This window comes from Vombatus ursinus, unplaced genomic scaffold (assembly GCF_900497805.2).
Source record: "Vombatus ursinus unplaced genomic scaffold, bare-nosed wombat genome assembly UNPS02014786.1, whole genome shotgun sequence".
In the NCBI taxonomy this organism is placed as follows: domain Eukaryota; kingdom Metazoa; phylum Chordata; class Mammalia; order Diprotodontia; family Vombatidae; genus Vombatus; species Vombatus ursinus.
In genome coordinates this window covers 14,874,629-14,902,067 of record NW_020954564.1, presented here as the reverse complement: position 1 = coordinate 14,902,067, position 27,439 = coordinate 14,874,629, and the positions used below count along the sequence as shown (strand labels likewise).

General features: G+C 39.2%; 1 protein-coding gene across 7 annotated transcripts; it reads right to left on the bottom strand.

Annotated features, from left to right (window-relative positions):
* Positions 1-16: 16 nt before the first annotated feature.
* LOC114046872 (rab9 effector protein with kelch motifs-like) lies at positions 17-27,439 on the bottom strand. 7 transcript variants are annotated; one of them, XM_027867450.1, is made up of 9 exons: positions 27,130-27,247; positions 21,680-21,839; positions 20,964-21,022; positions 17,282-17,439; positions 15,141-15,293; positions 7,908-8,069; positions 4,525-4,674; positions 3,280-3,429; positions 17-620 (listed from the first exon to the last, which is right to left on the bottom strand). In XM_027867450.1, exons 3-9 carry the CDS (start codon positions 21,014-21,016, stop codon positions 334-336), a joined length of 1,113 nt encoding a protein of 370 aa, XP_027723251.1. In that variant the 5' UTR covers positions 21,017-21,022; positions 21,680-21,839; positions 27,130-27,247; the 3' UTR covers positions 17-333. The 7 variants fall into 7 exon arrangements, with proteins under 7 accessions (XP_027723251.1, XP_027723252.1, XP_027723254.1 ...); XM_027867451.1 differs by having other exon boundaries at positions 27,138-27,247; XM_027867453.1 differs by lacking the exons at positions 21,680-21,839; positions 27,130-27,247 and adding an exon at positions 27,307-27,439.

Here is a 27,439-nt window from a genome sequence, read left to right as displayed (position 1 = left end):
TGTAAGGCAGAGGTTCTTAACACAAGGTTTGCAAACTTGTTTATTTGTTGTTTTTTTTTTTTAACATCCATGACACACACAAAAGTTTAAGAACTTCTAGTCTAAGGTCCCCTTCCATCTCTAACATTCTATGATTCTTGAAGTTTTTTACTTTTTAGATAATCTCTTTATCTGGTCAATCTGACTGTGTCAATATGGAAACATTGTACAGCACAAAACACTTAAGCTTCTAGTATAAAATTAATGTTGCTGTCCTATCTTCCCCTAACAGTTGTTCACTTCTAATTTCTTAACATAGAAAATTTGAAAGATATTAAGAAAACATGAATTTTATTAGTCAACTAGTGTTACAACACAGTCACTGTAGATTTCCCCTTCAGTATTCATCCCACCAAACACTAAGCACAGGAATGTGTCTGTCTCCTTCTGATCTAAGTCATCACCTTTCACAATTTCATCAGCTAAGCCTTCTTTCTCTACATTGCTATTGACACTGCCTATATTTGTATGTTCTTCTGCAGAGGCAGGAGCCACATGCCAAGGAATGATGCACATTGAATGATCCAGTCGTCCAGGGGGTGAATATGTATCAAATTTAAGCAGGCTCCAGTGTTGTTTTTCTGTGTTTGAAAACAAAAACAAAAAACAAACCAGAAACATTCATACATTATTATTGGAATTTAAAACTGGTAAAAAAAATTTTCAGGGGGCATTTTGGTAATATACAAACATCACAAAATGTCATCTGTTGTTCTAATAATTCTATTATTGAGAATAAACTCAAAGTATTATCATAAAGAAAAAAAATGATATATGTCCGTATGTTATTGTTCAGTTGTTTTCAGTCATGTTGGACTCTTCATAACCTCACTGAGGGTTTTCTTGGCAAAGATGCTAGAGTAGTTTGCCATTCTTTGCTTTTGCAAAAAATTTTGCATTTGCATTTTGCCAGCTTTTTTACAGGTGAGGAAACTGAAGCAAACAGAGTTAAGTGACTTGCCCAGGATCACACAGCTAGTAAGTGTCTGAAGCCAGATTTGAACTCAGGAAAATGAGTCTTCCTGACTAAAGGCCTGGCACTCTATCTATTGCACCACTTAGCTGTCCCTATGTTCATGTATCTATATGTATATTAGCAATGTTTATAATTAGAAACTAGAAAAAAAACCTAAATATTTCAAAATTCAACTATTGAATAAACTATGAAATATCAAAATAATACTACAATGTCATTGAAATGATACATGAAGAATACAAAAAGCAGCACAGTAATAGTGGATAAAGGGCTAGCTAGAATCTAGCACAGAACCTGGAACATGAGACATTTAGTTAGAGAGTTATTGAATTGCATTGAAGAAGTAGATGTAAGTACTGTCCCTACACATACTAGCTATGTAGCGTGGGCAATAAATATACTTAACCTGTCAGTGTCCAGACAACTCTCTATGGATGAGCCACAAAGCTGCATTAATGGAGGGAGTTCCATACTGGAAGCTCTTTACTTCAATGAACTCATAGATCTGGAATCCTCCCTCCAAAAAGAAAAAGAGAGGAATATAAAGGTAGCTGAAAAGACATACAAAATAATGTGAAGGGAAAGTAGAACCAAAACACAAATCATGTTGATTTAAACCATATTTTTAAAAAATGTATAAACAAATACAGAGATTAATGAACAAACAGAAAAGAATATGGAGTTAGTAACACATGAGCTATGGACATGAGAGATAGGTTGTGTAGATAGGACTGTCTGCCTCAGAGTCAGGACCATGTACATTCAAGTTCTACCTCTGACACCTGCTGGCTGTGTGAACCTGGACAGGTTACAGCTTCTCAATGGTCTAGGCAACTCTCTAATATGCAGAATGTTAAAATGCAGAAGAGTTACTGTTTGCATTGGTAGAGGGAATTTCCTTAAAGTTCTCTGTGCTGATAAAATCACAAGTTCAGACAAATATTTAAAATGGATATATTATATGTAGAAAGTATTTTTAGGTATAAATAGCTATAAGAGTATTTTATTTGGTGTTTCTGTTGTTGGAAATTAAGAGATCGATAAATTATTTAAAAATAAAGAACAAAGAAGAGAAATAAACAGAGAGAAAGGAAGAAAGTCAAAGGAACCAGTGTTTATAGCAAGGGTTCATAACCTGTGGTCCATGAATTTTTAAAAAATATTTTTATAATGGTACTTCAATATAATTAACTTCCTTTGTAATTCTATGTATTTCATTTTATGCCCTTAAAAATATTATTCTGAGAAGGGGTCCATTGGCTTCACTAGATTGCCCAAGGGATCCTGGACACAAAGGTTACGAACCATAGTTCTACACAGCATGAAACCCACCCCTTTCCCAGCCCAGGTACTCTGGGACTCACTGAATAAGCCAGGCCTCTAAGATCTGCACAACAGTAATAAAGAAAAAGGCCCATGGCAGTTACTTTTATGTCAAAATTTCCTCATAGAAGCCTTATGTGAACTGATGCAAAGTGAAGTGAACAGAACCAGAACATTGTACACAGTAAACTCAGTATTGTAAGGATGATCAACAGCATAAGACTTAGCTACTCTAATCAAGACAATGATCCAAGACAATTCCAAAGGACCCATGATGAAAAATGGTATCCCTGTCCACGAAGAGAACTGATTAACTGTGAGAGCAGATTGAAGCATACTTCTGTGTGTGTCTTTTCTTTTGCAACATGGCTAATATGGAAATGGGACAGCTAGGTGGTGCAGGAGATAGAAAACCAGGCCAGGAATCAGGAAGTCTCATCTGCCTGAGGTCAAATGTGGCCTCAGACACGTAACTATCTATGTAACCCTGGGCAAGTCACATAACCCTGTTTGCCTCAGTTTCCTCATCTGTAAAATGAACTGGAGAAAAAAATGGCAAATCACCTTAGTATCTTCCCCAAGAAAACCCCAAATAGGGTCATGAGGAGTTGGACATGATTGAAACGACTGAACAACAATAAAATATGGAAATATGTTTTATGTGACTTTATATCATATTGCTTGCCTTCTCAAAGGGTAAGAGGGGACAGGAGGGAGAGAGAAAATTTGGAACTCAAAAATTTTTTAAACGAATGTTAAAATTTGTTTACATATAATTGGAAAATATTTATATCACCAAAAAAAATTTCCCCATAAATGCACCTTCTAATCCCTCAGACTCATTGCTACTCATAGCCTCACTGAAAATTCAAAGTAATGTAGCATTTTCCAGAGTAACAGTTGAAACATTGGTTTAAAGAGGTAAAAACTGAACTTCCTACCTATGTGATATTGGTACATTGTAGCCAGTGCCCCTGTGGGAGCCATTCCTCCAAAGACGTATATGTGCTTCCCAATGGCCACGGCGGAATGGGCAGCACAGCCTGATGGGACATCCCCTGTGGTTTCTAACTTCTCCCATTTCATGTCATCTACCAAAAGAGTGAACATTGTTTCAGAAGCAAATGAGAAAACAACGGTTTCAGTTTAGGTAGATTTCCCTAATTCTCCACCCAGCTGAAAATATTATCTCACCTTCAAGTCTTCCAGAACATTTTATCTCTCTCTCCTTTGCTACCATCACTCCTTTGTATTATATTTATCCTTTCCTGTAGAGCATAACTTTCTTAAAAGCAGGGACTGTTTTGCATCTCTAACATTTAGGATGATGAACATCAGTTTTAGTAAAAAGGACTTTAGAGGGGCCCTCATTCATTTAAATCTTTGTTCTAAAAGCCACAGTTCTATTTTGCCTGCCGTTTGCCCAGAAGAACAAACATGACACAATGAAGGGACATTGACAAACTAAAGTTTATCCAGTAGCCAGAATCATGAGGAAATCAAGGAGATGGCTAAGGGTAGTTGTTGCAAATTGTCCTTATGTAAAATCTGAGCTCTTTCTGGCCTTCTCAGAGCAGAATAGTGGGTCCTAAAAGCCATTAAACCTAGGTTCTTAATGGGTAGTGCTGTCTCAACTATAATGAACAGTAGTGGAAAGAATGCTGGAACTTCAGAGTTTGGAGATCTGGGCTGAGATAACAGCCAATACATATGTAAAATGGGCAAAATTATACTTTTTCTACACATTTTGCAGGATTGATGAGAAGAAAAGTCCTTTATAAACATTAAAACACCATAAGCAGCAGCAGTATGGTGTAGTAGAAGGGGCACTGGCCTTGGAGTCAGGAAAGAACTAATCCCATCCGTGAACTTATTAGTAGCATAACTACGAGAAAGTTTCTTAACTTCTCTGAGTCTCAGTTTTCTTATCTGTAAAATGGGGGGGGGGAGGAATAATGCCTATAGCACCTATCTCATGGAAGTGATTGTGAGGCTTAAGTAAGAATATACCTTAACAGCTTTGCAAATCTTAAAGCTTTATAATACTAAGTTATTGGTATTAAGTGAAGATATAAAAATTAATATTCAGCATGATTACCTGCTTGCAAATTCATATATCTGGTACACCACAAACTGTTTGTAAAAGTCATTTTTCCCATTCCCACCTCCATTTCTACTCCACTTACTTGTGTCTATGCAATATAGATCATCATAGAATTCATCCCCTGCCAAACCACCATGGACAAAGAGCTTTGGCCCCAATGCCACCATCACATGGCCATGACGAGGTGGGGGTGGTTCCCCGCAGGTTTCTGGCTGTGACCAGCTCAATGTTGCTGAAAATATAAAATACAATGACATTAGGCAGCAGTACTTTGGAAACACACAGGTACCCCTCAACTGCATGTATATTGGCATCATTTGAAATAGCAAACTTTTAAAGTTTTCTGAGAATAGATGGATCTCATTTCATGCTGAAGGTCATTCCTGAAAAGTTGTGTTTAAATAGGATCTTGGTGAATAAACTGTCATAATGGGAAAAGCATAGTACATGGGCTCAAATGAGCCAGGTTCAACTCTCGGGTCTGGCATCTCTTGGCTATATTACTGTGGCTATGTTACCTCATCCCTTAGAGGCCCAGTTTCCTCTTTTGCAAAATGGAGATAATAAAATTTGCAATATATACCTTATAGGGCTATTGTGAACAAAGTGCTTTATAAACATTCAAGTGTTCTGGAAATTGGAGCTATTATTATACCCACAGATTTAGAGCTAGAAGAGAACTCAGCATCTAGAGACCATTCATGGTCACAAAATTTGAAGATGCAGAAGAAATGTTAGAAAAGATTGTCACCATCATAGCACTTTTCTTGGCTTTTATCTCCCCCTAAACATTCTACTTTGTATCCTACTATTTGCGTGCACAGAAATTTGGGGGTGGGGGGTGGGGGATGGGTAAGGAAGCTAGGTGTCAGAGTCCTAGTCTTGAAATCAGGAAGACTTGCATACAAATTCTGCCTCAGACACATAATAAGCTATGTGATCCGAGGCAAATCATTTAACCTCTCTGTTTCCTCATCTGTGAAATGGGGATAATAATAGCACTATCTCTCAGAGTTATGAAGATCATATGAGATTTTATATATATATATATGTATGTGTGTATACATATGTAAATGGGCTTTACAAACCTTGAAATATTATGTAAATGTTAGCTATTATTATTGCTGTTGCTATTTTATCAATATAGAGCACAACAGGTGTGGAAATTCTTTCCACTGACAAAAATTAGCAAATGGTCTGGATTTTGTAGTCTTAGGGAGTTGCCTGCAAGCACTGAGAGGTTAAATGATGACAGGAGGTCGGTGTATGAGGTAGTACTTATACTCAATTCTTCCTGACTCTTTGCATGCCACATGCCATATGCCACATCCCCTCTTTTTAAGCTTGCAGGTCTTTGAAGGCAAGAGCTATGTCACTTTTCATCTTTGAAGTCCAGTGCCCAACACATGGCCTTGCATAAGTGCTTGCTAAATGTTTATTGAATTATTATTTAAAATTATTCTATACATATTTCTATTTATCAGTTCTTTCTCTGGATGCAGATAGGGTGGGGGGAGGGGAAAAAAAGGAAAAAAATTACATGATAATTTTTTTGTACGTTTGAAGGGAATAGCAAGTTGTATATAGTAGATTTGCAGTTTCATATACAATCATCTTTTTTCCTGTACAATGTTATGGAAATGCTTGTTTTATTCCATAAATTAAAAAATGTTTTTAAAGCAATCCTGGGCTCTTGGAGGCTCTCTCAATGGTGTTAGGTTCTGTTAGGTTCTACCAGGCTGGAAAGATTTTGAGTACAGCCTCAAAGAAGGACCACACTTACACAGTTCAAGGACCAGGCTAGCTAAGAGCAAAGAGGCTCATCGCTAGAAGGTTGGCTGAAAGGTGATGGGGTTTTTTTTGGCCAAAGCCACTAATGAAATAGATAATTGTTGTTATTATGAAAAGAAATCTATGGTGGAGTCTTTTTTGAAAGTGAGAAAATCTTTTGGTGATGTGAACAAATCCCTTTATTTCCCTCCACCAAATTTATCTGCTCTGTAGCTTAAGTTTTTGTCTGTTAGGTTTTCTCAAAGCAAGCCCCATCTGGAATGGAAGATGCAAATGAAAATTATATTTTACACATGCTGTTACTCTTTTTAAATCTCATTCAAAACTGCCCACTGCCAAAAGAAAGAAATGTAAATGAAATCACTGTTGGGAGTTTCCAATGAGAACTTGAAAGCAAGTATAGATCACAGATGACAGATTGTTAGAGCTGGAAGGGATCTCTGAACACAGAATGTGAGAATATAGATTCTAGAAGATCTGAGCTGGAATGGACCTTAGAACATGGAATTTTAAAATACAGAAAGAGAAGGTCAGAGCTGGAAGGAACCTTAGTTCAGCCTTCTCATTTTATAGATGAGAAATCTGAGATAGAGATAGAAGAAAATCTAGACCCACCCAGCATTTAATTTTGTGGCTGAGGCTCATAAGCTTTCTAGAAAAAACAAACCTCAGAGTTCAAGCAGATTTGAACTTTATGTCCAAAAGATGCCAAATGACTTACCTAGTAGTCAGTGGTAGAGTAGAGATTAGAACTCAGACTTTCCAAACAGGGATCTTTCCGTGCTACCATACTGTCTGATATTTGCATTCTGTCTCTCTGACTCAATTGTAAGCTCCTTTGACCAGGGACCAGGTGCCCTATATCTGTCTCCCTCATAACACCTGATACCATGTTTTGCAAAGGAAGTACCCAATTTCAATTCAATTCAACAAATACCATTTAAATGACTATTATGTGTTCAGCCCTGTGGTCAGTACTATAGATACAAAGATAAAAAATTGACAGTTCATAATCTCATGAAATTTTCAGTCCACTAGGGGTTTGGGTGGGTATACAATAATGATATAAATAAATGTGAAACAAAGCAGAATATGATGGGGGGGAAAGAAAACTCCAAAGTACTCCAGAAAAATATGAGAAAGGAAAGACTACTTTCAGAAGAGGAAATCAGAAAAGGCTTCATTGAGGATCCACCTACGCTGGATCTTGAATTAAGAAAAGGTTCTCAAAAAAAAAATGTTCTCAAAAGTTGGAGATGAAGAAGGGCACTTCAGTCATTGGGGATGGCCTACATGGTTACACAGTAAGAGGAAACAGCCACACAAAACCAGGGAACAGCTGAGTAATCCAGTTTGGTCAGCACCTAGAATGTATTAAGGGGAGATAATATGAAATTACTCATTTGAAGCTATGTAGTAGAAGGTCATGAATGCCAAGATACGACATTTATATTTTATCTTATGGGAAATGGGGAATCATTGAAGGATTTTGGTCAGAGGAAGGCCATGATTAGACTTGTACATTAGAAAGATTATTTTGGCAGCAGTATGAAGGACAGATTGAAGAGGAGAAAGTTAAAGCAATGAGGCTATTAAGAAATAGTATAAGAAAAAGGTGATGAGGGCTTGAAGTTTGTTGGATGACTGAATAAATGAATCATTTGTTAGCCATACTTGCGTCAAATACGTGGAGCTGTGTGTCCTGAACAGGCTTGGCACCTTTTTCCCCACCACCAAAAACATATAGCTGGTTTCCGATGATCGCTGATGCTGTGTGAAATGTTCTTGGGGATGGCGGTGTGCCAGTCACATTAGGAGTGCTCCACATCCTGGTTTCTGATCCACATGTAATTTTTATAAGACAATTTTGGGTTAGCAGGATTGCTATACTATCATCACCATCATATTGCAAGGCCATGAGCCAATTCTACATTTAATAAGAACCAACATTTATATAGCAATTGAATGTTTGCAAAGAGCTTTAAATATATTATGTTATTTGATCTTCATAACAAACCTGTAAAGTAAGCATTTAAAATTATCCCCATTTTGTCCAACTGGGGAATGGCTGAAAAAGTTATGTATATGAATGTGATGGAAAACTATTATGCTGTAAGAAATGATGAAGAGAATGGTTTCAGGAAAACCTGGTAGGTCCTGAACTGATGTAGAATGAGGTGAGCAAAACCAGGAGAACAATGCACACAGTAATAGCAATATTATAAAGAGAATCAACTCTGAAAGACTTAGTGAATCTGATCAATACAATGATCTACCACCATTCCAAGATTCATGATGAAAAATGCTATTTACCTCTAGATAGAGAACTGACAGACTCAGAGTGAAGACTGAACCATATTATTTTCTCTTTCTTCCTTTTTCTTTTCTTTTTTCATTCTTTTGGAATATAACTAATATCAAAATATGTTTTGCATGACTTCATATTTATAATGGATATGGTAATGCTTGTGTTCTCTTTGGATGCAGAGGAGTAAAGGGAGGAAGAAAATCAGGAACTGAAAATAAAAATGAAATTGAATAAAAAAGTAAAGTGATCCCCATTTTATTGAAGAGAAAATTGAGGCTGAGAGGTTAAGTGATTTGCCCAAGGTTACATAGCAACTAAATGTCTGAGGAAGGATTTGAACTCATATCTTCCTGACTCCAAGTGTAGCATTCTTATCTATTGTGCCATCTAGTTGCCACCAATAGTATTTCAAACATCCTCTACTGATGTAGGATACAACCCTTCTGTACTTTAGTAGACGATCATAATGAAGTAGATGATCATAATGAAACACTGTGGGCAAAGACATTCACTCCCTGGTGGCCAACTCCCTGGGGAATAAATTTTTCTGCACTCAGCTGGGCTGGTCCTCTGGCAGACACGCAGTCCCTCATTAGGCCTAAACCTGTAGCTTTTCCAGCTTTGTTTGCATTTTGGTAGTATATTCCTTGAGAACTCATGGCTCTTATTATAAGCAATGATAAAATTATTATCCAATTCAATGAATGAACCTTTATTAAGCTCTTACAGTTTGTATAACACTGTGCCTGGTGCTGGGGTGGGACATGATTGCCTCAAAGACTGCTCTGCACATAATAATGTCTTAATTAAAGTATTGTTGAATTTGTATTTTAAATTAGGGATCAATGGAGCTAATTACCTTTGAAGTGGAATTCTAGGCAATGAGAGATAGGGGTATAAGAGTTATGGTGGTGACATTTTAATAACAACTCACATTTCTATTATGTTTAAAGGTTTATAAAATACTTTCCTCCCAACATCACTTAGGAAGTTGTGCAAAGATTATCATCCCCATTGTAATGATGAGGAAATTGAAGTTCATAAAGCAAAATAACTTGCCTTGGGTCATATGATTAACAAATATTAGAGATAAGACTTGAACTCAAATCTTCCCAATCAAAATCCTGGTAACTATTATCTACAGATCCCCAGGTCACTCCTCTTCTTTCTTCCATGAGTTCAATATCTGGCTCTCGATATTTCTCTCCTCCCCAATTCCTGCTGTCATACTAGGGGACTTCAACATACATATTAATTTTGCCTCAAAAACCCTAACTACTAAGTTCATCAACCTACTCACTTCTCATGAGCTAGTCTTTCAGCCTACCTCAGCCACATACAAAGATGGTCATACCCTGGATCTTGCCATCACTCATAAATGTACCGTGTTTATGTTAGAGAATCCTTAATTTCCCTTATCTGATTACAATCTGATTGGCTATTTATCTCCCCCTCTGCTTTCTCTTACAAAACCCTACTCTTTGCACTGTGACCTCCAATCCTTTGACCCCTCAATTATCTCCTCAGCCATTTCCCCTGTATTAACTACTCTTTCCTTTTCTGCCCATTTCGACCTCTTCGCGAATTAATTCAACTTTATACTGTCCTCCTCTTTTGAATTTTCAGCCCCCTTATCATATTAGCAATTGTGCCTAGCCAAGCCTCAGTTTTGGATCATTCCCACCATTTGTCACTTTCACTCTACATATGTGCTGCTAAATGAAGGTGGAGGAAATCATACCACTTTTCTGACTGGGTCTATTATAAATTTATGTTACACAATCTCAACTGGGTCTTCATTGCTGCTAGGCAATCCTACTATACTTCCCTTATCAAGTCACTCTCCCATTCTCCACAGCAGCTCTTCCAAACCTTTTCATCCCCTCTCAAACCTCTCATAGCTCCCCCTCCCCCCAGGCTCTCAGCTAAGAACTTTGCCTTACATTTCACAGAAAAAATTGAGGCCAGTCACTGTAAACTCTCTCTTCTCCCCTCATCTATCCTCAGATACTTCTGCCACTTTCTTTTTATTCACCTCTGTCTCACATGATGAAGTGGCCTTACTCCTTACCAAGGCTAACCCCTCTACTTGTTCAAGTGATCCCATTCCATCCTGTCTCCTCCAACAGATTGCCCCCTATGTCATTCCCATTCTTTCACTTATTTCAATCTCTTCCTTTCTACTGGCTCATTTCCTACTGTTTCCAAAATGTCCATGTCTCATCCATCCTGAAAAAACCCTCATTTGATTCTTCCATCCCCAATAATTACCATCCTATATCTCTTCTGCCCTTTGTAACTAAACTTTTCAAAAAATCTGCCTACAATAGGTTACTCCACTTTCTCTCTTCTCTCTCTCTTCTTAACCTCTTACAATCCACCTTCTGACCTTATCTTTCCACTGAAACTGCTCTCTCCAAAGTTACTAATGATCTCTTAGTTGCCAAATCCAATGGCTTTTTCTCAATCCTCATTGACCACTCTACAGCTTTTGACACTGATGATCACTCTCCCCTCCTGGATACTCTCTTCTGTCTAGGTATTTCGAATACCACTCTCTCCTGGTTCTCCTCATACCTATCTGACTGCTCCTTCTGTGTCTCCTTTGCTGTATCCTCTTCCAGTCAATGCCTTCTAACCATAGATGTCTCTTAGGTTTCTGTCCTAGGTTCTCTTCTCTTCTTCCTCTATACTATTTTACTTGGTGATTTCATCACTTTTCATGGATTTAGTTACCATCTCTATGCTGATGATTCTCAAATCTATTTATCTTACCCCAAACTCTCTGCTGACCTCCAATTTCCAACTGTCTTTCAGTCATTTCAAACTGGATGTCCAGTAGTCATCTTAAACACGATATGTCCAAAACAAAACTCATTATCTTTCCCCCTAAACCTTCCCTCCCCTCCAACCCTCCCTATTATTGTAAAGGGCAACACCATCCTCTCAGTCTCTCAGACTCAAAATGTGGGGGTCATCCTGGACTTTTTACTATTTCTCACTCCCCACAGCCAGTCTGTTGCCAAGGCCTGTCAATTTCACCTTTACAAACCGTTCTATCCTCTGACACTGCCACCACTCTAATGCAGGCCTTCATCACCTCACATCTGAATTACTGCAATAACCTGCTGGTGAGTCAGCTTGCTTCAAATCTCTCTTCACTCCTGTAGATCCTCCATTCAACCACTAATGTGATTTTCCTAAAGCACAAGTCCAATCATATCACACAGGCACCTCTGCTTAATAAACTCCAGTGGCTTCCTATTGCCTCTAGAATCAGATGCAAAATGCTCTGTTCAACATTCAAAACCCTTATAACCTAGCCTCTCCTACATTTCCAGTCTTCTTATATCTTTCCTACCCAACATGGACTCTTCAATCCAATGATACTGATTGTTACACAAACAAGACACTCTATCTCTCAGGTCCCAGATTTTCTCTGGCTGTCCCCCATGCCTGGAATGTTCTCCCTCCTCTACTTCAACTACTGACTTCCCTAGCTTCTATTAAGTCCCAACTAAAATCTCCAAAGCAAAAAAAGTAGCTCAAAAGAAATGCCAGATGTGCAAATTTAGAGAATTCATCCCAAACATTCATATGGACTATTTGTGCCCGACCTGTGGTAGAGCATTTTGAGCTCATATTAGTCTGATCAGCCACAGTCGGACCCATTGTAACTTGACTCTAATAGTGATATTATTCCAGTCCCCTTTGAGAATGAAGGATAACAGCCTAATTCCCCAACCCCTCCTAATTTCACTGCCTTCACTGTCAATTATTTCTTTTGTTATGCTGTATTATAGCTTGCTTTGTATAGATTTGTTTGCATGCTGTCTCCTCCATTAGATTGTAAACTCCTTCAGGGCAGGGACTGTCTTTTGTCTCTTTTTGTATCTCCCGCACTAAGCACAGTACCTAGGACAAGGCAGGTACTTAATAAATGTTTATTGATTGATTATAAGACCAAGACTAGTGTATATCTTAAATAACCTAGTCTTTTGCATTGCCCCCACAACCCCATTAAACTATAATGTTCTTGAGGTCAGAGACCATGTTTTTGCCTTTCTTTGTATTCTCAGAGTTTAGCACAGAACACAGCATATCATGAGTATTTAATAAATGCTTGTTAACTGATTGACTTTCACCATTATACAATAATGCCTCTCAGACAGAGAGAGAGAAAGAGAGAGAGAGAAAGTTAGTTTCTGGTCCCTCTCAAATTATAACATGTAGGAAATCACAATATTTATCTTATTGTCCCTACGAATACCAGCTATGGGAGAAACCTCCCAGAGTTCTCTAAAACTCATAGTTGTTATAAAGTTGACCAAAATCTTAATGAAAATCCTGTGTATGTGTGTGTGTATGTCCACAAAGCTTTAATAGCTTAAAACTACATTAAGACTTTTTGTGATTAGATACACACACATACACACACACTTCTAGAATAAAATACATAATTATATAAACATAAACACACATATATAGATGCAAAAATATAAACATACAGATGCATATATACATATTACATACACATATAAGTATAATGATATATATGCATCTATGCAGTGATTTATGAGTACAAACCAAGTACTTTCAACATATACTACTTTATTTAATCCTCACAACAGCCTCTGATGGAAAGCATGAAGTAACTGATAGTTCAGAAACCTAAAGTGATTTGGCCCAAGTCATGCTGCTGCCAAGTATAAAAGCTGGCATTTGTACACGGTGTTCTAATCCAGAGCCCATTGCTGAGGAGACAAAGCACAATATTGTGGAAAGAGTACTAGACTTGGAACTTGAATCTTGGTTTTGACACGTCACCCCACAGCCTCACTTTTCTCATTTGTAAAAAGGAGAAAATCCCATTCACACTATCTCCCTTACAGAAATGTCTCATGCAGGAATGCTCTGTAAAGTACTGAGAAATGTGAGTTGCCGCTGAGAGGTCAGTTCCTGACTTTTCTACTTACCAGCTTTGTGACCATGTACAAGCCACTTGTCCTTGTTGGGCCTCAGTTTCCTAGTATATAAAATGCGTTACTTTGCGCCACTTAGCTGCCTTTGAGTACAACCCTTTTTTTTTCCAGTTAGGCAATGGGGTTTAGTGACTTGCCCGGGTCACCTTTGTTATGTATCTGAGGCCACATTTGAACTCAGGTCCTCCTGAGTCCAGGGCTGGTACTGTGTCTACTACGCCACCTAGCTGCCCCTGAGTATAACTCTTGTATTCTTTCCTCTATCCCACACTGGATCTCAGAGTATGGTGCCATCTCTGCAACTTGTCTTAATTATAAAAGCCATCCACAATGTTCTCTGTCTTTGATATTTCTTGGCCTATTGTCAAATTTATATTTTCTAGGGAAGGGACAGGAGCTGATGTAGTATCAGTTCCTATAACAGAAAATTTCAATATCATCAACATCTATATTCTACTACAACTCCTACCAGACTTAGCTTATATAAGGTCAAGGTCCTAATTCTGTTTTCTATCCTGACCAGTCAGATTTGCACAGGCAGAATATTTTTTCCCTTCTCCTTAACCTTGAAAATGAGTTACAAGTGGCTAAGAGAAGTGGGTGAGTGGGTAGGGCTAAGACTTGGGTCTTGGAAGGCATAGGGAGAAATAGGATAGCTGTCTTAAAGGGGGACCACTTGCCTAGGGGTTGTGGGTTCTTGTTCAAGGTTGGGTTGGCCTTCCCAAGTCTCTTATAAACCTAGATTCTGTGAAGGACTGCTCTGTGAAAGAGGAATTAGATTTATTCTTATAGGAACAGTGTTTGGGAAGTAGCAGAGAGGCAGATTTCTACTTCATATGAAGAAAAACATCCTAATAATCAGAGTTATCCAAAAACAGGATGCGTTGACTTGAGAGGGAATGAACTCCCTGTCCTTGGACATTTTTTTTTATAGAAGCTAGATGACTATTTGTGATTCTTCCTGGCTCTGAGATTCTGAAAAATATATTGTTCACAAGGGAAACTGGGCAAAATTGTATGAATGGTTCAGTATATCCCATGCCCTATCCTGGAAAACCAACTCAGATGCAACGATTCCAACAGCTGATCAGTAGAGAATCAAAGAATTCTGGAGTTGGAGTGGACCTTAGGGGTCATTTAGTCCAACTCCCTACTCAGGTAAGAATTCCTTCTACAACATTATCCTGCCACATACTTGAATCACAGGATTTAAATCTAGAAACAATTCATTTTAATTCCTTTATTTTATAGATGAAAAAACTGAGGCCTAGATAGGTTAAGTGACATACTGAGGTGAGAGGCAGGATTCAAACCTGTATTTCCTCTAAATTCACTATATCACCTACTGTCTCTCTCCTCTGGATATACCCTGGTTTTTCAATGTCCTTCCAAAATGTGAAGAACAGAATAGAATAAAACATGTGAAGGACTGCACATTTTCTCAAACATAAATCAAGAAAATCTAATCTACTTTCAGATTATTCTAGGAAATACAATTCTTATTTTCTGTAACATCAGCTTTGTCATACAGTTATTCACTACAATCCAAATAATTTCTTCCATAGGGAATGAGATGATTTCCTCATCAGGGAATGAAGGTGGCCATGAAGCACTTACCAAGATCCAATGCTTGTAAGCAATTTCGGTTCCCTGACTGGTCTGCTCCTCCAAATACCCAGATCCTGCCAGGGGTGCTGAGAGGAAGGAAGCTGGCATGCTCATAGCGGGCCAATAGACCCTCACAATCTACTTCATTCCATTGATGGGTAGCTGTAAAACATTTTCAACAATTATTGGGCTGGCTGGTCAGTTTCCTTTCCTAGATAACCTGGCTTATGTTGCTTGTGGCAAAGAAGTAATCTTCTGTGTACATGTCAATTGTAAATACAGTCAGCCAACTGACCTTACATGTAACAGACAATTAGTACATATTCATTGAATTGAAGTGATCCAAATAGTTTACAAGATAAGAAGGCATCTGCTAAGTGTATGTTAATAATGATACAAAGTATAATTTACTGAGAATACTTTTCATGAGTCTATAGAAGACAAACCCAACATCCCAACACTTTTACTTGACTACAAAAAAGTTATTTTATTCAACGATCATCCATAGAACATTGAATATAAAAGAATAATAGGAGAGTGATTGATTCCAGAACCTACCTGTCCGAACTTCCTTAAACAAAATGAAAACAATGAATTTTCTTTTGCTTTTTGCTAGGCAATTGGGGTTAAGTGACTTGCCCAGGGTCAGACAGCTAGTAAGTGTCGTGTGTTGTGTTTCTGAGATCAGATTTGAACTCAGCTTCTCCTGACTTCAAGGTGGGAGCTCTATCTACTGCGCCACCTAGCTGCCCCAGAACAATGAATTTTCTATAACACTAATAGCTCACCAGAACCAGGAGAACATTGAATACAGTAACAGCAACATTGTGCAATGACCAACTTTGAGAGACTTGGCTCTTCTCAGCAATACAATGATCTAAGAAAATTCCAAAAGACTCATGATGGAAAATGCGATCCACATCCAGAGAAAGAACTATGGAGTCTGAATACAGATGGAAGTATATTATTTTTTCTTTCTCTTTTTTTTCTTTCTTGTGGTCTTTCCCTTTTGTTCAGATTCTTCTTTCACAACATGGCTAATGTGGAAACATGTTTAATATGATTATACATTTACAACCTATATCAGATTACTTGCCATCTTGAGGAGGGGGGAAGGGAGGGAGGAAGGGAGAAAAAAATCTTGTAAAAATGAATGCTGAAAACTATTTTAACATGTAATTGGAAAAAATACAATAGCATTAAGTGGGGAAAAATAATAACTCACATTTATATTAGTGTTTACTAGTTCTTCTTTAATATGAGAAAGACTAGAGGGAAGTTTTTAATATATTGGGGAAAGATATGGGCAAGAATTGCATAGCATGAGGTGAAGAGTTTGATCTTCCCCAGTGAAGGCTGTCTGTATACACATTGAGATTTATCTGAAGTTGAAAGCTTATTAAGAGTTTTATGACCATTATCTCATTTGAATGAATGAATAAATGAAAAAGCATTTATTGTTTCCTATATGCAAACAATCCTGGAAGATTGCTAATAATATAATAATGATAGCTTATACATATAGAGCACTTTGTTAATTAACAGATTTCTCAGATTCTTTCTGGGAGTTTAACAGTGCAAATATTACCCCCATTTTATAGATGAGGAAGTTGAAGCTCAGGAGCCACATGATTATAAGCTGTGTAGCTGCAAGGGACCTTAGAGATCATTTTGTCAAGCCTCCTCATGTTATGGATGAAGTAATTGAAGCTTAGAGAGTTAAGCGACTTGTCCATAGTTACACAGGTAGTAAGAAATAAAGCCAGGATTCACCCTCAATATGCCTGACTGCAAGAGAAACATAAATGGCCTTACCTCTATAAAGCACATTTTTATTTTTTCAGTGTTTTCACTCCTTTTAACTTCACAATAATGTTAGGACTGGTCATAGGATCCCAAGGTAATAAAACTGAAAGAGACCTTAGAGCTTGTGAATCTAGCCTCCTCACTTTACAGATGAGGAGACTGAGGCTCAGAGAGTTTAAAGGATTTGCTCAAGGTCACACAGTAAGTGGTAGAGTTGGGGTTCAAGCCATAAGCCCAATTCAAACTGAATTGGCTGAAAATTTTATAGAAATCTCTCTTTGGCAACCCCAACCAAAAGGACAGTACAGTTTGAAATCAAGACACTCTGCAGCTCTTAATCTTACCCAGATCAATGTAGTACACATCCGAGAAGCTGCCATTAGGATTTGCTCCCCCTACCACGAAGACTTTTCCTTGATCTGTATCTTGACCAGGGGGAAGGTAGAGGCAGTTATGGCCAACTCGAGCACAGGGGCCATGTCCAGGGGGAGCCAAGGAGTACCTGCCAACAGGATTTTGTGTTCAAGACAGCAGGGTGATAAATAAATGAAGTGGTGTATGCTTTCCTTCACCATTAAATATGCACCAGGGAAAAGGAGTCTCGTGCACAGTGTGATTATATAATTCAAAGGAGCATTTTTCCATGTGAATAGAAGCAGTGTGGTGGTGTAGTAGAAACAGAACTGGAAGTGGAGTCAATGGAGCTGGGTTACACTAGCTCTGTGACCATATAAAAGTCACTTGATCTTTTTTGAGCTTTAGTTTTCTCTTCTGTAAAATGGGGGTAATACAGCTTGTATCATCCATGTCATAATATATATATTCATTACAGCTAATTTGCTGCCTAACTTCTATATAGTAGTACCTTTGTATGTTTGTGTGTGTGTGTGTTTTCACTCTTTTCACTTCACAATAACCAGTTAAAATTAGTCATAGGATCCCAGGGTAACAGTTGGAAGTAAATTTTTAAAAGGTCATCATCTTCTCTCATTCCCTCATTTTAAAGATGAAGCAACTGAGGTCAAGTGATGACATAAGGTCATGCCCTTGTATATAGGTGGAAGAGTCAGAATTCAAACTCAGAGCTTCTGACTCTCAGTCCAGCTTTCATTCCTGGACTTCTCATTTTGAAGATGGGGAAATTCAGGTTCAGAAATGTCACAAAAACTTATTCAAGGGACATTTATCTAAGGTGTACTAGAACTGGGTCTAGAACTGTGGCCTCTTGACTTCTCTTGGCCCAGGGTCTGTCATCCAAAACTGTCATTCAGTCTTTTTTCAGTCATGACTTTTCCTGATCCCATTTGGGATTTTCTTGGCAAAGATATCAGAGTGGCTTGCCATTTCCTTCTCCAGCTCATTTTACAGATGTGGAAACTGAGGCAAACAGAATTAAGTGACTTGCCAGGGTTACACAGCTAGTAAGTATCTGAGGCTAGATTTGAACTCAGGCAGATGAGTCTTCCTAACTCCAGGCCCCGAACTCTATCTGCTGTACCACCTAGCTTCTCTTTGTTGTTGTTTGTCCTTCATTTTCAAAGAAGACCAGGACATGGGGAAGGTGATGTTGTGACTTGCAAGTGAATTGGATTTAAGTGAGGCAGGGCTGTGCAAAATCACCTGCTTTATTCTCTCCTCTGGAGCCATCTGGGTCCAGAGACAAGATACAGATCAGGATGACTGGGGATGGCCCCTGATGCAGTGGGATGCCTTAGCCTTTTTAAGCTAAGGTTTTTCCAAGGTCTCAGTTTGTCTGAGACAATGCTCATTCAATGATTAAGGTTGGGTAAGAAATGAGGTAAAGAATGACCTCTTTTACCAAGTAAAAAAAAAATTAATCTGGGAGGGGAAGACCCTCAGGGTTTCTGGCCAAAACAGAAACAGTTGGTATTTGTATACTCTGAACTATCCGAGGCCAAATGATAACCAAGTGAGGCTTGGGCTGGGACCTATTGTTGACCAATCAATGCTTTGGGTTTAAAGCATGATCCCTAAAAAGAAATCTAATCTGTAAACTCCAAGACGTCTTGCAAGATTTCAGAGATCAAAATTTATATTCGTTTGGGCAGAGCACCTGCAGGTAAGGGTATGATTCCCTATGTGGACAGAGGGAGAGGAGGGAGGGAGAAAAGGAGTTCAGGGGAGAGGGAGGGAAGGAGGGAAGGGAGGAAGAAAGGGAAGGAGGAGGAAGAAAGGAAGGGAGGAAAGAAGGAAGGAAAGAAAGAAGGAAGAAGGAAGGAAGGAGCTGAGTTGCCCAACTGCAACTGGCCAGTTGGGTCCCCAGTGGAGTTGCCCTTTGAACATGGATAGGACAAGTATAACAATAGCTATCACATATATAGCTCTTCACTAATTGATTAGACATATTATCTCTTTGAGTCTTACAATCATCCTAGGAGGTAGGTGGTAGGAGCATTATTACCTGCCAATTTTACATAGGAAATATCTGAGCCTCAGAGACGTAAATTGAACTTAGAGGGCATCTCATCATAGAATTGTGAAATTTAGAGCAGGAGGGGACCTTAGAGATTATCTCATTAACCTTTTTCATTTTATAGATTAGAAAACTAGGGTTCAGAGAGATTAAGTGATTTACCTAGAGTCAGCTAATTCGTGTAGAAGAAAGGTACATGTTTTTCCTTTTTCACTGACTAGAGTAATTTGCCCAGGGTCACACAGTCAGGAAGTATTGAAGCTGGGATTCCAACTAGGGGTTTCTGACTCTAAAAATAGGGCCCTTTCTATTGTACCTCACTGCTTCTGAAGAGAACCCCATTGCTATTCTGAGCAATGGGTAGAGGAATAGTGATGCCAATTTAACTGAAACCATATTCTCATACTGGAAATTTTTTTTGTGAAATAATAATGCATAGTAAGAAATCACCAGCATTAGCTTTAAAACCAAGAACATTAGATAGTCATTGATTTAATTCTACCCAATAAATGCACTTAGTAAAATGATTATCTGCTTTGCAATAATTATGCCTCTGATCCTCTTAAAAAAATCAGTTTGAACCTAAATACAGAGGGTACTCTTTTTGTGAGAGGCAGCATGGAGTAGTAGGCAGAGAAGTAGGCTTAGAGTCAGGGAAAGCTAGCTTCATAGTCCTTTTTCTGACACAAAGTAACTCTGTAACTCTGGGAAAGTCACTTAGTTTCCCAAAATTCTAAATCACAGAGCTGCATAAGTAAATGGAGTTTTCTATACTGATGAAATAATAAGTCCAACCAAAATTTATGACTGCAGGAAGATCTATATGGTCTATAGAGTTCTATAGGGTCTCTATCCATCTTTTTTTTTTTAAATTGTAAACTATTTCATTTAAATCATAGCACTTTGGAACTGGATGGGGCCTTAATGGTTATGGAATACAACCCTCTGATTTGACAGAGGAGCAAACAGGCCCACAAAAGGGGATGATAGGATGGAAAGAACACTGGACTTGGGAGTCAAATAGAAGACCTGAGCTCAAATTGATGCCACTCCCCTGACTACCTTAGCTATATGAACTAGGACAGAGGTGTCAAACAGCTAGCCTGTAGGCTACATGTGGCCCACAAACCTTTCCAGTGCAGCTGAACGAAATTAAAATGTAATTGGGAAATGTTTAACAAAATAAATAAAAATACAATAAAACACAGATAATTTTAAAATGTGGTTTTCTAAGTCAATATGCAGCCTTCAGGGATCCATATATACATATAGTGATCTCCTTCTGTTGCAGTTTGACACCACTGACCTTGGATAAGTATTTTCTCCTCGCTGTACTTCAGTTTCCTCATTTGTAAAATGACCAGTTTGGACTACTGTAAATGATTGCTAAGGTCCCTTCCAGTGACTCCTGGCTCTGTCACTAGCTAGCTAGTAGTACGACTTTAGGTAAGCTGCTTTACTTGGTTTTCTCACCTGAAGACTAGATGCCCTCTAAGCTTCCTTCCAACCCTTGATATTCTCTAAAGCACTTTGCCCAATATGCTATAGCTAGTTATTGGCAAAAGTATGTACTCAAATCTTCCATTACTGACCATGTTGCCTTCTGGGGGCAGTCTCCAGGTTCCAAGACTTGAAGTAGCGTCATGGTATCCTATAAAGGTGAAATGGAGGGACTTTTTAGCAACTCACTTTTGTTACCAAAGGCCTTGCGATAATGCCAGGCTCAGGAAAGCTGTAAGCTTTGACGTGAGGACTTTTCATTTCCGTGGCATTAAAAAACAAAAACAAAACGAAAAACAAGTGCTGGTCTTTGTAGACGTTTATTGCATAGAGCCCCAAAGATGCAGTTCCCAGTAAACTACCAAGCCATACTCCTGGGGGAGTGAGTAGTCAACCACTTTGGATTTGTGGGATTAAGGGAATAAAAGAGTGAAGGAGGTGGCGCGTGTGCTCTCGATTAGTAAATATGCAACGGCAGAAGCTTTAACACAGGGATAGCCCGTTTTCAAGTGCTCATCCCTTAAGTGCTCATCCCTTAACATGCTGCTCTCCCATTGTAGTTTCAATCGCCCTTCTCCGGATCCAAGCTGTCCACTCTCCCTTGTCACCTTTACAAACCTTCCAGTTCCCGCCTCCCCATCCCCATCCCCACCCCCACCCCCAATCCCGTAGCTCCACTCCACCCCTTCCCTCTCACCCCCAAAACTGCTTCCTGTGTATTAAGCTCTCGCCCGCTATCGGCTCGATCTGGGGGCTGGGGAAGCTCCAGAATGTGTGGGGCCCAGGACAGCGTTACCACGATACCTGCCTTGCTCAGGCGAGCGAGTGGCCTCAGTCTCTCCGGGCCACAGGATCCGCCCCGTTTAGAGCCTGGGGCTCCACCTTCTGCCCGCACTGATAGACGGGGGAGGGGAAAGCCGAGAGATTTGCCTTCTGTGGCTGAGGGTAAAGTAGGTGCCTTGGTGGTTCTGTAATAACAATAATAACTCACATTTCTACAGCGCTTTAAGGCATAATAATAATAGCTTTTATTTTTGTAGCGCATTAAGGTTTGCAAAGTGTTTTACCTACTTTATCTCTTTCGATCCTCAGAACGATCCAGTGAGGTTATGTGTGCTTTACCTTGAACGCTCTGAAATATGAGTTATTATAATATCTTTTGTCCTTGAACCATGGTTTCAGTGGAATATGGAACTCTCAGCAAGTAAACCCCCTCTGAAGATCTGCTGTTCTGTAATTTATAGTCTTGGAAAATTGTCTGGAGCACTGAGAGATTAAGAACCTGACTTTCTCTGAGTCAAACAGGCCCTATTATGTGGCCTTGAAGCTAGGTCTTCTGACTCCAGAATCAGCACTCTTTCCAGGACACCTTGTTGCTACCTTACAAAATGTTCAAACTCTGCTCATTTTGCTCTTCCCATAATGACTAGCTAACTTGTGTCTCCCATTTAGTTGAAAAATAACAACAATAAAAGCTCACATTTCTATAGTGCATGGTTCTCAAAGCATGAAGGGTTCCTGAGACCTTTTAGGGTTCTGGAGGTAAAAATTATTTTCATAATCATACTAAAACATTTAAATTTCTAACATATAGTAAATAACCACAAACATATCCCATACAAACAAAAGCTTTTTGGGAGAGGGTCCTCAATAAAATCTAAGAGTAAAAAGGAATCCTGAGACCAAAATGTCTGAGAATCACTGTAATGCTTTAAGGTGTACAAAGCACTTTCCTTAAAACCCTTACAAAGAGGCAGGTAGTAGAAGTATTATAATGACCATTTTATGGATGAAGAGACTGAGATACAGAGAGGTGAAATGATTTGCTGGTGGTCAAGACTAAAACTGTCTTCCTAGGAAGCTGTAAATACAGTTGGGGTAGTCAGCTTCCAGATCCTTCCTGTGTGATCATCTCTTTGTCAGGGTGTCCCTATTGAAGTAGTCTTTGGGACACTTAGGGCCTGGCAGCCAAATATGTTCACAAGAAAGTTTAGAGTTGTAAGGGACCTTAGAGATCAACGAGTCCAACCATTCATTTTACAGGTTAGGAAACTGAGGTTCAGATAGAGGGATTAACAAGTAACATGAGAAGTATCATTAAGTATTGGAAAGAGTACTGTCAAGTTAAAAAAAAAAAGAGCCAGTAACTTTCTAGCATTCAGATTCCTAGTATTCTAAACAGGACATTTTCCCATTTGAAAAAAAAAATTCAGGATTATCCCCAAAGTAATTCTTCTTTTCAGTTACTTTAAGGCATTGTTTTTTTCATGTCTTTATCAATTCATTCTAAAAACATTTAGGGCCTACAATGAGCAGAATGTTCTGTGGTAGATTCTAATTGCTAGGTACTGAGCAAGACAAAAGGCTAATTAAGACAGGTATTACTCTCATGAAATTTACCACAATCCAGTAAGTTACACATATCATACAACATCCTGCTGTCTGCAAATGAAGATATTTAAACAGAACTCTATGCCATAACTTCCCTTTCTAGAACAATCTTAAGTTGACTAAGAGCTTTCCTCAAACTTATTATTCTGTTACTTTTCTTATTTTCCAGATCAGGAAACTGAATATCAGGGAAGAGAAATGTCTTCTTTTAGGGACATACCATTAGTAAATGTTCCAAACAAAACCAAGTTCTCCTGGCTCCAAATCCAGGGCTCTTTCCCCTATACCAATGTACTTTGTAGTATGTCTGCCATCCAGTGTCATTTTAAGCCAATTTTTTTTAAGGGAACTTTAAAAGCTAGGTGAAGCTTGAAAGCAATAGGAACAACCTATTCTCATAATGCAGTGAAGACTTTTACCAGCAAGACCATGTTTGAAAGGGGGGAACTAGCTGGAGTCTATGGCATTCAAGAAAACTTGCCCAAGTTCAGTCATTCAATGCTAAGATAAAAATAATAGATCATATATAGAGCTCATTACTGTTGCCACACTTTTTAAATGATTAAAACTTCCTTCTGAAATAAGAAGTACAAGTATTAACATCCTTGTTTTACAGATGAAGAAAATGAGGCTCAAAGAAATTATTCAATTTACCTCAGGTCCCACATCTGGGAATTGAACTCAGGTCTTATGACTCTGGGACCACCATGTTTTCTACTAAGCCACACTGCTTGCACAATTTACCTCTCTACCATACAACCTTGATGTATCACTCTGTCACATTCCCCATTCCAGGCACTTACCTACTGTTCCAGGAGACTTTTCCCTTCCAATTTCTAGTAAATGTCTGTTATAGAGAGAGAAAGATCTGTCTTCCTGAGGGACCTTCACATTGCAAGGCACTTAGGAAAAGTGAGTAGTAAATACTTTGCTCCAGGATAAAAAGACACCTCAGCCTTTAGTTGCCAAATTGGTAACTGACCCAGACCAATCAAGAAGGAGGGCTTGTAATAATAATCCTTCATGCTTGTATTACACTTTATATTTTTCACAACTATTTCACAGGTAACATCTTGTGTGATCCCTACAACAACCCAGTGTGGGAAGCAGGGTGGGCATTGAAACCCCTGCCATTTTACATTTCTCCCATATCTCCTATTAATAATCCCCTCCACCTACTTTCTACTACGGTCAAACTTCACTCTTCTCTGTGCCCTAAGTATACCTTGCCCTTTCCCTGCCTTTGGGCATCTCCTTATGATGTTCCCCATGCCTGGAATACCCTCTTAAGCTATCCAATTTCAATTTATATTTTAAAGCCCAACTCAGATGTGAACTTCTCCAAGAAGCCTTTCTTTATTTCTTCTATTGGTAAGGACCTTTTCTTCTTGGAACTGACAGAGCAGTTTGTTTACATGTCTCTCATTCACTTATCATGGACTAGAGTTAACTGTATCGGTATCTTATTCCTCTTAGCTAAAGATAAGCACTAAATAGAGAGAGAGAGAGAGAGAGAGAGAGAATCTTGGGTATGACTTTTCCTGCCATGGCTAAAGATTGAAGCCCTTTCCACATGGTCTTTATGAGTTGATGTGGCTAAATTTTCATGCACTGATGGCCAGCCTTCTTGGTGATGAGTTTCTCTGTAGCTGGCTGAGTTAGTCCTCTAACAACAGACAAACACTTTGTCACCAGGCTGTACTCAAAGCCTTTACAATTGGGTATAGAACTTTCTAGCCTTTTCCCTCTAATGGTGGAGAATCTTGGAGGGATAAATATAGAAAGGCTTTGTGCAAATAAAACCTTTCTGTAATAATTGCAACTGTCCAAGAGTGGAATGGGTTCCAACCCATTGGAGGTCTCAGGCATGACTGCCTGAATGAAGAAAAAAACCTCCATTTATTAAGCATTTACTATGTGCCAGGCACCATGCTAAGCACTGAAAATACAAATACTAAAGTGAGTTAGTTCCTGCTTTCAAAGATTTTATGTTCTAATGGTTAAGTGGTGGTCAGGAAAGCACGTTTTGGTCTAGGTTAAGTCATAGGAATGGTGAGCAATGCCATAGGGGAGTCTACTAACATATTCTTTCATGAAGTAATGGTAGTCTTGATTTGAATACAGCTTCCAGAACAAGATGAGGAAGGAAATGAGGGTGAGGAAGATATATAGTCATGTCAGCATGATGGAAAATGGCTGAGGTTAAGAAGTATGGTCCCAATGAACAGGTGGACTTTAGAAAAACCTGGAAAGACTTGAACTGATGCTGAGTGAAGTGAGCAGAACTAGGAGAACATAGTACACAGTAACAGCAGCATTGTGGGATGACCAACTGTAATAGACTGAACTCCTCTCAGCAATACAAGGATCTAAGACAATTCCAAAAGACTTATGATGGAAAATGCTATCCACATCCAGAAAAAGAATGATGGAGTCTGAATGCAGATCAAAGCATATTATTTTCTCTCTCTTTTTTTTTTGTTTCTTCTTTCTTGTGGTTTTTCCCTTGGCTTTTAATTCTTTCAGTCAGAGACAAGATTTTAAGAATCCGAGCTATTTAGTGATGCTTGTGTTGACAAGCAGGCCAGACTCTTAAGGAATCTGAGCAATTTAATGGGGGCAAGATATACCTTACATACAGAAAGACTGTGGGAAGATCGGGATGTGATCAAGAAGTGACCCAGTAGTCTGGGGTGACTGGGAGGTAACAGAGAAGGACTCAGAAGGGCCAGGGGTGCCCCACGTGAATGCCAGGGACCTGGGTCACATAGGAGTCTAGATGCAATCAAAGAGTAGCGATCTAAGGTGGGTCCAGGTGCAGACAACGAGGGCTGGGCTGGGTTAGAGATAACAGAATTGGAAATTGGGCAGGGTCAAAGCCATAATGCTAGGACAGTTGAAAGGATTATATTGAGAGGAGCCTCAGGCAAATGCCAGGGCCATGTGGGAGAGTTCAGGTGAAGTTGGGGGGGCTGGGAGGGTTTCCAGGGCCTATACCCTGTCAGAACTATTTTTTTTCCCCTGAGAAGTTCAGAGCCTATTATATAGACTCATTTCTCATTAGTAATCAGGACATCTAAAGCTTGAAGTCTGAGACTTTCATTTTAAAGGTGAAGAAAGTGGGGCCCAGAAAGGAGAAGAGATTTGCTCAAGGTCACAAAGGTAGGATGTTACAGTCAGGATATGAATTCAGATCTTCTAACTCTAAATCTACTGACTGATTAAAAAGACCTTAAAGGCCACGGTCCTATGTGGCTCCTATCCACTTCAAAAGTGACTTTGGCAAAGTGGCAAAAAGGGTTCAAAGGGTGTTAAGCATTATGCAATTTTTGGATAATCCACAAATTTTAATAATAGCTTCAATCCATATTTCACAGGACTGTTGTAAATAGCAAATGAGATACTGCAAAGCTTTAAAAGCTCTTTAAAAAGGTATATAAATGTCAACAGTTGTTATACCTATCTTAAAAAAAATCACAGCCTCACTTCTGCCTCATTCTTGCATGTTAAAAGAGCAGTTCGGAGCCCTGGAATGAGAGTCAGCCATATACAGAGAATCCAGAGTACTAAGTCTGTGTACTTATGGACTGAGGGGACTTCAGCGAACATCTACAATCGACTCATTTTGAAGAGGCAAAAACAGACGCAGAGAAGGGAAGTGACTTGCTGAAGTTAACTGCCGAGGTCGGCAGAGTGTGTAGAATGTCGGAACTGGGAGGCAGCTTGAAGATAATATGGTTCAAACCCCTCATTTTAAAGATGAGGACAACTGAGGCCCAGAGAGAGGACACAAAGAGCATGGAACCAGAGTCCAGACTGGAATCCAGGTCTCATGTCTCCTAGGACACTTTCTATGATGCCACTTACTTGTTTACCTGGATTGGGATCCCAGTCCGGAGTCAGTCAGATAGTTCCCTCCAGTATCTGGGGCTGTCCTCTGCTTGGCGCCGCCGGGAAGGACACGGGCGTGCCTAGGTGCATCCCCCAGGCCTGTGACGCGCAGGGGATTCCCCTCCCTCCTCCCCCTAGCCCCCACCTCCGTACCTGGAGATCAGTCAGTCCGCCTACAAGTTCCTACTAGGTGCCCGGCATTTGCTAAACGCTGGGGTTACAAAGAAAGGCAAAAAATAACCCCTGCTCTCTAGGAGCTCACAGCCCAGCGGGGAGGCAACATGCA